The 12,247-nt window shown below is 35.7% G+C and overlaps 1 protein-coding gene across 1 annotated transcript; it reads right to left on the reverse strand.

Moving 5' to 3' along the window:
* Positions 1-8,044: 8,044 nt before the first annotated feature.
* On the reverse strand, positions 8,045-9,144 carry LOC134281440 (putative nuclease HARBI1). Its single transcript, XM_062763909.1, has 2 exons — positions 8,978-9,144; positions 8,045-8,891 (listed from the first exon to the last, which is right to left on the reverse strand). The coding sequence occupies exons 1-2, from the start codon at positions 9,142-9,144 to the stop codon at positions 8,045-8,047; spliced, it is 1,014 nt and encodes a 337-aa protein (XP_062619893.1).
* Between the last annotated feature and the right edge of the window lie 3,103 nt (positions 9,145-12,247).

Genomic DNA, 12,247 nt, shown 5'->3' on the forward strand with positions numbered 1-12,247 from the left:
TATGGCGGACGAATCGTGTTCAGCTTTAATCTAACTGGATATTTATATTTTTAAGACAGCACTGTTAGCCCAAAATTTAAGCCTTGATGCCAATTATTGTCTCAAGTCTCTTGCTGTCTGTGGGACTGCTTCATGAAAAATATCATTATTTTGTTGGCACTTTCTCGACAATTGCCTCATTGTGCAATTTTATGCACTTCTCTATGACTAAGGGGCATTTTGTTTGGTTTAAAAGGACTAAGCATCTTACTAAAATGATGGAAACTTTTTACTTAAAGAGTTCCTGACCCATAAACATTAAATGCAGCATAATACATTTAAGAATACACAATACTTGTACATGTTTATGCAACTGATAAACTTGCATGAATCCTGCATTCAGGACACCAAATTAACGGTCCACCACATACCTTGTCCTGCAATGGGCCTCATTGTAGCGCCCCTCAGCAAGTGTTGAAGGGTTCCGAAATGGGGTCATCAGGTGGGTACATCCCACTAATTATTTCAAGAATCGGTAGGAGAAGAAAGTAGTGCCGAAAAATGACAAGTTCCTTAACTTACAAACCTGCATAAAAAATTGTGCAGATGTACTAAATCGAGCCTCACACTTGTTGATAAGGAGTATCTTTACTACCAAAAAAGCTTGGCAAATGTAATTTATCAAGAAGATCAACAGTGAGAATTTCCCCTACTTTTACCTTTTTTAGAGGTTCCCGCAGACAGACGCATTTTGCAGGAAAACAAATCTGACATGTCCCCTCGAGATTTTAACCAAGGAAAGACAACTTACTTTATGTGCTCCGATTTGAGTGGTCACTCACTGTTTGACGAAAATTAAGACCGGTACACACGGTAAGGCTTGCCTAATAATTCTTGAAACTGAAGTTCTAGCCTTACAGTGTGTACACGCTTAATACATTTTTTTCTGCCTTACATGTCTGACTTACGAATAGAACACTGCTCTATTTCTTAAAACAAGATTTAGCTGACCTTGCAATGTTAGCCAATAAAAACCATTAACCAAAGTGTCAATCTATCAAACCGAACACGTGGTTATATTTGGTGTATTCGAAAGAAATGGCCGTCTTTACCAACGAGGTCGTAGACAAACTTGTGAGCTTTTTGGAAGAAGAGGAAAGTCTCTGGAATTTTTGTAGTAAAGCTTATCAAAAAAAAAAAAGAATCCAGAAACATATCTCTCACTTGCATTCAATGTAATGGACTTCTAAAAGAAGGTATGGTCACCATGCTCATGTGTGCACGTGAAATGGGTAAAATAAAAAAAAACACTAGAATGAGCGCATTTTTTAATAATTTTGGATTAAATACTTCAAATTTAGGGTATTAAAATATATAGATTGTGTAGACAAGATGATATGGTCATTACGCAATGCATTCATATGTGCACGCGTGCAATGCTAAAATTTGAATGAATTTAGTACACTTCTGGGTAAACGTTGTTAAAATCTAAAATGCATTGAGTTTGTCCTATTAATGAAGCTTACAGGGAATATGGCACCAAAAGGGAGTTGGGGAGCGTTTGGGGAACATCTATAGCGGTCCCTGTTACAATTTGCACTAGTTTTTGCTATAATGCAGTGACTCTAGTTAAACTACACGGGCTGTTGAACTGGCGACGACTCAGAGTCATTTTTTGTTTTCGACATCACTAACATCACTTTTTACCAAACTTGAATTGGGATCAAAATCTATCATTCTTTTCTCTCTTTGACAAATTTTATTGTGACCAAATTTGCAGGTGTGATGTTACCATTAACAGCTCTGAAATGCATAACGTTTTCAGCTGTCACGTTGCTTCACCAACAGATGGTAATGTTTTCAATTCTTCAACATTTGCATAATTGATTTTAACCTTTGTTCTTTTCTCACCATTGAAATTACCAGTTGCCATGTTAAATACACAAATTTCCACACAATTCAAAAATAATCTTTCCGGGGATTCCTGAACGTCCTATCACTAACACTTTTTCAATTAATCAACAATATGTTATTACCATTAATAACAATGACAAATTGTGAAATATGATTTTTAGCTCACCTGAGCCGAAGGCTCAAGTGAGCTTTTCTGATCACAATTTGTCCGTCGTCCGTCCGTCTGTCTGTCCGTCCGTCTGTCTGTCTGTCCGTCCGTAAACTTTTCACATTTTCGACTTCTTCTCAAGAACCACTGGGCCAATTTTGACCAAACTTGGTACAAAGCATCCTTGGGTAAAGGGAAATTTAAATTGTTAAAATGAAGGGACATATCCCCTCGCAAGGGGAGATAATCAAGAAAAGACAAAAATAGGGTGGGGTCATTAAAAAATCTTCTTCTCAAGAACCACTGGGCCAGAAAATCTGAAACTTATGTGAAAGCATCCTGGTATAGTGTAGATTCTGAATTGTTCAAATCATGACCCCCGGGGGAAGGGCGGGGCCACAATTGGGAATCAAAGTTTTACATAGAAATATATAGGAAAAATCTTTGAAAATCTTCTTCTCCAGAACCACTGGGCCAGAAAAGCTGAAACTTATGTGAAAGCATCCTGGTATAGTGTAGATTCTAAATTGTTCAAATCATGACCCCCGGGGGAAGGGCGGGGCCACAATGGGGAATCAAAGTTTTATTTAGAAATATATAGGAAAAATCTTTGAAAATCTTCTTCTCAAGACCCACTTGGCCAGAAAAGCTGAAACTAATATGGAAGCATCGTGGTATAGTGTAGATTCTAAATTGTTCAAATCATGACCCCTTGGGAAAGGGCGGGGCCACAATGGGGAATCAAAGTTTTATATAAAAATATATAGGAAAAATCTTTGAAAATCTTCTAAAGAACCACTGGGCCAGAAAAGCTGAAACTTATGTGGAAGCATCCTGGTATAGTGTAGATTCTAAATTGTTCAAATCATGACCCCCGGGGGATGGGCGGGGCCACAATGGGGAATCAAAGTTTTACATAGAAATATATAGGAAAAATCTTTGAAAATCTTCTTCTCAAGAACAATTGGGTCAGAAAAGCTGAAACTAATATGGAAGCATCGTGGTATAGTGTAGATTCTAAATTGTTCAAATCATGACCCCCTGGGAAAGGGCGGGGCCACAATGGGGAATCAAAGTTTTATATTAAAATATATAGGAAAAATCTTTGAAAATCTTCTTCTAAAGAACCACTGGGCCAGAAAAGCTGAAACTTATATGGAAGCATCCTGGTATAGTGTAGATTCTAAATTGATCAAATCATGACCCCTGGAAGAAGGGCGGGGCCACAATGGGGAATCAAAGTTTTACATAGAAATATATAGGAAAAATTTTGAAAATCTTCTTCTCCAGAACCACTGGGCCAGAAAAGCTGAAACTTATGTGGAAGCATCCTGGTATAGTGTAGATTCTAAATTGTTAAAATCATGACCCCCTGGGAAAGGGCGGGGCCACAATGGGGAATCAAATTTTTATATAAAAATATATAGGAAAAATCTTTGAAAATCTTCTTCTAAAGAACCACTGGGCCAGAAAAGCTGAAACTTATGTGGAAGCATCCTGGTATAGTGTATATTCTAAATTGTTCAAATCATGACCCCCAGGGGATAGGTGGGGCCACAATGGGGAATCAAAGTTTTACATAGAAATATATAGGAAAAATCTTTGAAATCTTCTTCTCCAGAACCACTTGGCCAGAAAAGCTGAAACTTATATGGAAGCATCCTGGTATAGTGTAGATTCCAAATTATTCAATCATGACCCCCGGGGGAAGGGCGGGGCCACAATGGGGAATCAAAGTTTTATATAGGAAAAATCTGAAAATCTTCTCAAGAACCACTGGGCCAGAAAAGCTGAAACTTATGTGGAAGCATTCTGGGGTAGTGTAAATTCTAAAATGTAGGAAGCATGACCCCCGGGGAAAGGGCTGGGTCATTATAGGGAATCAAAGTTTTACATAGAAATATATAATAAAATCTTTGAAAATCTTCTTCTAAGGGACCACTGGGCCAAAAAAGCTGAAACATATGTGCCAATGGAAGGATCATGGGGTAGTGTAGATTTCAAAATGTCTAAATTATGATCAGTGGGGTAGGGTGGGGATGCATTATGTATAACAAGGGTGAAATCTGGTAAAGAACAGAATGGTCAAAGCTTCTCAGGTGAGCGATGTGGCCCATGGGCCTCTTGTTTCACATGTCCAAGTTTACCGTGTGAAAAACAATGCAAAATAAATTCAATTTATACTGCTTATTTCGTTTTCAGCTTTTGTAGAAGCTCTGAAGTAACATCACAATTTTACATCGTGAAACCTGCTCCAAATTCTACAGTGACTACGCACGAAATTTGAACTAACTCATCTGTCAACGAGCGTTTAGTTCTGTTACCGGCGACGCCATTATAGAAAAAAAATACACCATTTACTTACTTAAGAATGTATTTTGTAAGCACAGGTACAAGCAAGTAAAATACAAAACATATGAAATGCAATAATTAAAGTTCCGCAGTGCTGCACGGGAAGAAAGTTTCTGTAAATCTAATTTAAGAATCGGGAAGTCCCTTAGTAACTCGTACATAAGTTCATTCGTTACTACAGTTCAACTTCTCTCTTCTCTCTGTATTAAAAGTATGCTGAAAACGATGTCCCTCGTTTTTGAATCGTATAGTATCCTCCCGTATGATATTCTCGTGCCCGGTATTCGTGGCGGGATTATCAGGTTCACTGTTAATTTGTTTCACAATAGAACTCACAATGACCTCATTCTGCTGTTGCAAAGCTCTTTTCAATGAACTACAAGAAACATTGGTGCAGGCACCAAATTTATGGGTCGTACTAAAGTTGAAGAATACGATTACTTTTATAAAGTAAATGGTTCTAAAACTATGATTCGACAATATGGAAATGTCAATTTACGCATAAATCTATTAATTTGGAATGAACATTTAATCCTTGGTAGCTGATTCCTGAGAGAAGTCCATGATAATAATGAATAATTTCTGCAGAAATTGAGTGGATTATATGAAGAGCAGTGCAACACCAACTTTAACTTCAGCGACATCATAATGGTCTAAAAAATTATTTGATCTGCTCCTCATGATATAACATATTGTCGTTGGACCCCTGGCATATATTTCCTTAAATACTTTAGGGCTTGTTTTTTTATTGAGAACCACTCATTAAAATAAATCTTTCATGAACTTTTTTTTAAATATTTTAAACAAAAAGGAATCAGCTGACACTTAATGCACATGTTACAAGTTGATAATTAGGAAATGGCTTAATGGGTTTAGTCGAGAGATTTAGAAAACAATCAATAGTTGAAAATTTTCAGAAATATGTCCCTTATATCAGCTCAAGAATATCGAATGAAATATGCCAGTTGTCTAACAGCAAGGTGTTCTTTCCTGTCTGTGACCTTTTACCCCAAAGCAGCAATGGTCATGTAGATATCATAGATATACTTGAGTAATACAACAATCAGTTAAATTTGAATATATGCAAACTTTATTGATACAACCTGTGACAACAGTCTAAGAAATTATACCTGATAGTAATTAACCATTATCAAACAATTGAAGATATATCAAGTGTAATGTAAACTTGAAAATTAAAATGAACAACCAAGTACATGATGATAATACTATTATATGATGATTAGTAAAGATCACAACTGTCTGAGGAAGACTTTTGCTCTACCAATTTGTACTTTAAAAAGTAGCACTTCAGACTTGTACTAAACTATGCAACAACAATAAATAAAATAATCCTATGTTTATTCATTTTTATACCAATTAACTACATTGATTTTTATTTATTTATTTTGCTTTTCAATTTTTGATTTGAACCATAACCATTAAAACAGCTTTCTTTGAATTTAAAACAAAAGGCAGAATTTCATAAAGCGTTGTCTACTAGTCAGTAGTGTGCTATGTTATAATATCAGACCAAATTAGGGGAGGAGCATGGATTTGAGAATTGAGAGACAGACAAACACCTTACCATTGCATGAACTCTCTGACTAGTTTTAAAAAGTTGAGTATTTGCTATGACTAGAATAAACAATATGATTTGAGAGGTATTTTTCTACAAAAATAATACTGCTTGTGAATATTATGTACTGAGCATGAAAGTTACAGTTTGTATAATACTGATAAAGATATTAAATACATCAAAAATAAAACTAACTACTTATGTTACAATGTACCTAAGTATAAAAAAGTAGAACAAAAACTATATGAAGGACAGATGATACAAAAAATGGATGCCTGGATTGGTATATATTTTGTGGCCTAGTTTCATTGAAAATGAAGTAAATAATAAATTTCTAGAATAAAAAGAAATTGTAAACCTTCCACGATGTTCAAAATTTTGCCATCTGTATTATTCTATACAAATATTTTTCACTTCGAATCCCAATTTAGTGACAATTTGAATAAAAAATAAGAACTTAAACCTATTTAATTAAGTCATTAAAACATAACTCCAGTTGTTACTTTCAATTTCTGGGGCAAAAGTTTGTATGATCTGTCCTTAAAAAATACAAACTAAAAAAAACTAACATTAGACCATAACTGCTGACTACAACTGTCAGATGTTAAACAACTCTCAAGACAAACCAAAAAAAAAAACTTACTAACATTAGAAAATAACTGCTGAATACAACTGTCAGATGTTAAACAACTCTCTAGACAAATTTAAAAAAAACTAACATTAGAACATAACTGCTGACTACAACTGTCAGATGTTAAACAACTCTCAAGATGAAGATGATGGAAATATTTCTTAAAATACACCTACACAAGACATTCTGTCAATTTAAAAGTCATTATCCTTTGTAAAGTCTTGTAAATTGTCTGTTTAAATACAGTGCCTTGCACAATTCTCTTGAGAACATAGAGTTCTATACAAATGAAACTTCAAAATCATCTTATCAAAAAAAAAAAATCAGCTATATCAAAAAAATCTAAATGAAAAAAAAAAACAGAAAAAAAATAACATGGCTTCTTACAACTGTGAGATGTTGTAAAATGAATTTCTTGCAATGATGTGACATTAAACTTTTATTGGCAACATTTCAAGAACAGCACACAAGCATGCAGATTTCGATTCAATGTTTAAATTGTCTTTCATGATTTCTCTCAGAGTGTCTTTGAAGACAGTAGACTTCTCGTCTTGCGTGGATTAAGTGAAATACAGGAAGGTTACTCTGATGTTTTTTTCATTCTCTTTCTCCTTTCCACCACAGACAGGAAATTTGTAATTTTTAGGTCACCTGAGTAAACTCAGGTGACCTATTGCTTTCTGTTTTTGTCCGTCGTGCGTTAACATTTAAACATTTTCAGCTTTTTCTCTGAAACCACTGAACCAATTTCAACCAATTTTGGCATATAGCATCTATGGGTGAAGGGGAACAAAAATTGTGAATTTCGTGGTCCCCGTCCCCCTGGGGCCTGAGGGGTGGGGCAAAAACCACTAAAATTAGTGCAATCTTTAAAAATCTTCTTTTTTACTCCCAGACATCAAGCAGTCACACTGTTAGTATGATTGTAATCAGCAATGAGTCCTCTACCAAAATTGTGAAATTCATGGCCCCATGGTCAGATGTTCTGGTGTGAGGGCGGGGCTCTATTGATTATATAGTGAAAATGCATTAATTCTTTGAAAATCTTCTTCTCTGCTCCTGGGTATTAAATAAACTAATTAAGTTCATAGTTATTATGAACAAGAGTGCCTCTACCAAAATTGTGAAATTCATGGCCCCAGGGTCAGGGGTTATGGTGTTAGGGCGGGGCTCTATTGATTATATAGAGAAAATGCATTAAATCTTTGAAAATCTTCTTCTCTGTTCCTGAGTATTTGATAAACTTACTAAGTACATAATTATGATGAGCAAGAGTGCCTCTACCAAAATTGTGAAATTCATGGCCCCAGGGTCAGCGGTTCTGGTGTTAGGGCAGGGCTCAATTGATATAGTGAAAATGCATTAAATCTTTGAAAATCTTCTTCTCTGCTTCTGAGTATTGCATAATCTAATTAAGGACATAGTTATGATAGCAAGAATGCTTCTACCTAAAATTGTATCTCATTCTCATGGTGTTATGAAGGCACACGCAGTCTGAAACTATGACGTGCACAGTTTTGGGCTCCTGATTCATGACTGATAGTAAACATCTGAATCGATTTGCAAGAATACCAAACGCATGTTCAACAACTCTTCTACTTCTAGATAACCGATAGTTGAAAATCCTCTCGTCATAAGAAAGACCTCGTCTAGAGAAAGGTTTCATAAGCCAGGTCCTCATACCAAAAGCATCGTCTGCGATAATATAGTAGCCAATGGGTTTATCATCACCGGGAAAAGGGGTCGCTGTTGGCAGTCCCATTAATCCTCTTTTAATCGCTTGTTTAAGATCACTCTGGTTCCAAATCTGGGCGTCCGAAAATCCACCTTGAGCGCCAATATTAACCCATCGGAACTTGTAATTAGCGTCAACTAGAGCCATCAGTACAATAAAGTGGTAACCTTTATAGTTATAATACAACGATCCTCCATTTTTTTGACACCTAATGGGTACATGTTTTCCGTCGAGAGCACCTAGTGTGTGGGGGAACTGCCACTTAGCCTCAAACTGTTCTGCTATAGCTTTCCACTGTTCAGGTTCCGTGGGTGTCAAGAGAACGTCTTCTGAATAAACAGACACTATGGCCTCGCATACCTCTCTTACTATACCACAGATTGTATTGTGGGCAACTCTGAAACCATAAATCAGTGTGTGGTAGCTGTCCCCCGTAGCTAGGTACCTCAGAGTAATTGCTAGTCTCAAACCAGGGTCAATACATTTCCTGTACCAAGTGTTGCGCTTCCTAATCTTTGGAGTAACCATGTGTAACAGTTCTTGAAACATAAGAATTCTTGAAACATAAGAGGGTCCACTCGTATAAAATTACTTTATGCAGATGGATCTTCTGCATACATCTCGGACATTAAGGCTTCATACTGGCCATGGATAGGTCTTCGGAGAAGCCAATCTCTCGTCCACCATCCCCGCTGCCTTCGATCACGTCTCTGGTCTTGGATGGCCTGAATCATTGCCCTGGCATTTTGTGAAATGTCAATGTCTAGTTCTAGCATTTCCAAAGCAAGCATCAGTTGTTGATTATTCATGTTTGATTAAAATTTTGCTACTGATGGTCAGACACACAGTTTTTATAGGGTTTATAAATGTCAGCTGAATGACTGACATTAAAATGATAAGCATGGCAAGCATTGCAACGCTTCATATCCTAGAATTTTGCCTTGTGCCTTCGTACTCCGTACAGTGTCGCTATAAAACGTATAAAAACGTAATAAATCTTAAGATTCCTTTGTTATTCGTAATAAAACGTAATTGGCCCGTGTCACACCGTAAAAAGATCTTAGCAAACTCTTCTTATCCGTAGTAAATACGTACTAGAACCGTATAATCACGTAGCTCTCCGTATCAAATCGAAACATTCCTTGACAAATTGATACATACGAATTACTACGGATTTATACGGAGTTAAAACGGACTTCTACGTTCTAAAACGATTTAGTAAGTTTTACTAAGGAAGTACTACGGTGGTTTCATCCGTAGTGGAATTTTGAACATGTTCAAAAATTGTCACAGCCATACAAGTATTGCTACGTTTGGATACGATAACAGACGAAAAAGTCACGGGTCAATACATATCGCCACGAATGATGCCGGATCGCTTCCGTAGCTAATCCGGCATTTAATCCGTGAATGTGTGACTGGGGCATAAGTCGTAATAACGACTTTTTATCTCGTTTTTACGACTTTCTTAAGTCGTAATAACGACTTTTTATCTCGTTATAACGACTTTTTATCTTGTAATAACGACTTTCTTAAGTCGTAATAACGACTTTTTTTTCTCGTTATTACGACTTTCTTAAGTCGTAATAACGACTTTTTATTTATTATTTTTTCCATCTGAAACATTTTTTAACTTGATCTTTCTAGGAGATAAACGGATATACGGAAGCGTAAATGGCTCTACACTTGTTGTGTTATAACTCGATATATAATCTTACTTTTTATTGTCTTATTGACATGTAACGTGTTATGACTATTTTACTTTTACCTATATGTTGTGTTATATCTAAATATTTTTACATAATTTAAAGCGTTTATTTCTGTTTGATAGTTTTTATTGCTAAAAGTTAAATCGAGTGAACAAAATATCTATTTGAAAAATATTGACATTGAAATTATATCGATATATGTAATTATACATGAAGCAATAAAAATTATTATATATTAGATATTTTGACATAAATTTGTCGATATGTCCAGGGAGACGTATTGTTATTGAAATAGCTTAGCGGGCGCGGGAATTCCTAAGACCAAAACTTTGTTTTACTGAAGGGATTCGGAGATAGCACATTTGAACGTTCATGGGAGAAAAAGAAATGAAAAAGATCTTGGAAAGTAAGTGTTTTTATTACCATTCAAGGACATGTACAATTTTTATTTATTAAGCCTTATTTACACGGTCTGACTTGTAAGATGTGATTTCACCTCGGACACCAGTGTTTTATTTACATTGTATAATTTGTCAGTAACGTACTACCTTTCCATTTCTTTATGAAAACAACTTATACTGTACCATTTTAACACAAAAAATACTGGTTAGGGCATGGTGCATATTATGCAATAAGTAAAGAGTAATGGAAGAACAACTTTGTTTCAATTTTTTCAGATGAATTTACTTCGTAGTATTATTTGTTAACCAATTCACTTTCATGGCATTATCAATTCAAGTACACGGAATGATATTTATTCCTCCTTGCATGATTTGGCCATGAAATATACATGTACATGTATCACAGAAATCATAAATTATCTGGAGCAAAACAGGGACGTAGCATCCGGGGGGCCAGGCCCCCCCCCCCCACTTTTTTCCCCAACATAACCTTTACTATAGTAAATGTTCATCATGACTTTACTTTAATAATACATGTTGAAATAAAATTTGACAAACACTATATCAAATCAGTATACCATTGCATTATGTTATATGTGTGATCCCCCACTTTCAGAAACGATGCTACGTGCCTGCAAAAGTTCGGGGGAAATATGTTTTAATTGTGCCTAATTCAGATAACCAGGTAACCTTTCTGACCTTGCTGATGATTAGTTGAAACCATCTGACTTCATATCTGGCTTAAGATTTTTCAGTTTATACGTTATGATATGTAAGAGGTGGCAAGTCACATAATTATGACAAATAGTAGTTCTGTTTCATTTTATCCTTGGGGGGGGAGTTAATAAGTAGTACAAAGAAGTAAATAAGTACAGTGGATGAAATTTAAAACACTGCAACTTTATGCCTAAAAAATGAATGCGACATTGCTTCCAAAGAAAAAATTCTCTGTTGACACTCTTATTCATTGCATTAATATTACATATTACAGATGACCAGCTTACTGACAGGAGTCTGTTTATTCCATTTTATTCTAAGCGTATGCTGCATGGAACAAACAGAGATCAATCAACTGATACAACATTATTTTCGTTTGGGATACAAGTATAATGAGATCATTGGATTTATGTTTTGTGTCCATGGTATAACATTGAGTTTAGGACATTTAAAAAGAGTTCTGCGTCGGTTGGGTCTACGAAGGAAAAATATGGAAAGTCCTTTGATTGTAATCATGGAGACTATTATTTTTCTCCATCAAGAAGGGTATGGTAACTTGGGATACAGAGCAATGTGGAAATTGGTGAATGTTGTGTGCAAAGTCAGAACAACGCATGAAACAGTTCGTCAAGTTTTAAAAGCAATCAGTCCAAATGCTGTGGCTCAGAGGTCTCGTCATCGTCTTCAACGAAGGTTATATTACAATAAGGGACCTAATTTTTTAAATCATATTGACGGATATGATAAACTGAAACCTTTTGGAATTAGTATTCATGGGGCAATTGATGGATATTCGAGGAAAATCCTTTGGCTTGAAGCATCAAATACAAATAACAACCCGAGAATTGTTGCTAGATACTACATGAACTACATACGAAAACTAAAAAGAGTCCCTCGAGTTGTTCGTTCAGATCGTGGAACTGAGAACGGTATTATAAAGGACTTTCAAACATTCTTTAGGAGAGACCACACAGATGCAATGCATGGTGAAAAAAGCTTCCAGTACGGATCTTCCACCTCTAATCAAAGGATAGAGATGCTCTGGAGTTTTTTAATGAAAAACTTTACACATTTCTGGAGAAATT

The sequence above is a fragment of the Saccostrea cucullata genome, unplaced genomic scaffold (assembly GCF_032062105.1).
Source record: "Saccostrea cucullata isolate Sc308-1 unplaced genomic scaffold, CSIRO_AGI_Scuc_v1 ctg4972, whole genome shotgun sequence".
In the NCBI taxonomy this organism is placed as follows: domain Eukaryota; kingdom Metazoa; phylum Mollusca; class Bivalvia; order Ostreida; family Ostreidae; genus Saccostrea; species Saccostrea cuccullata.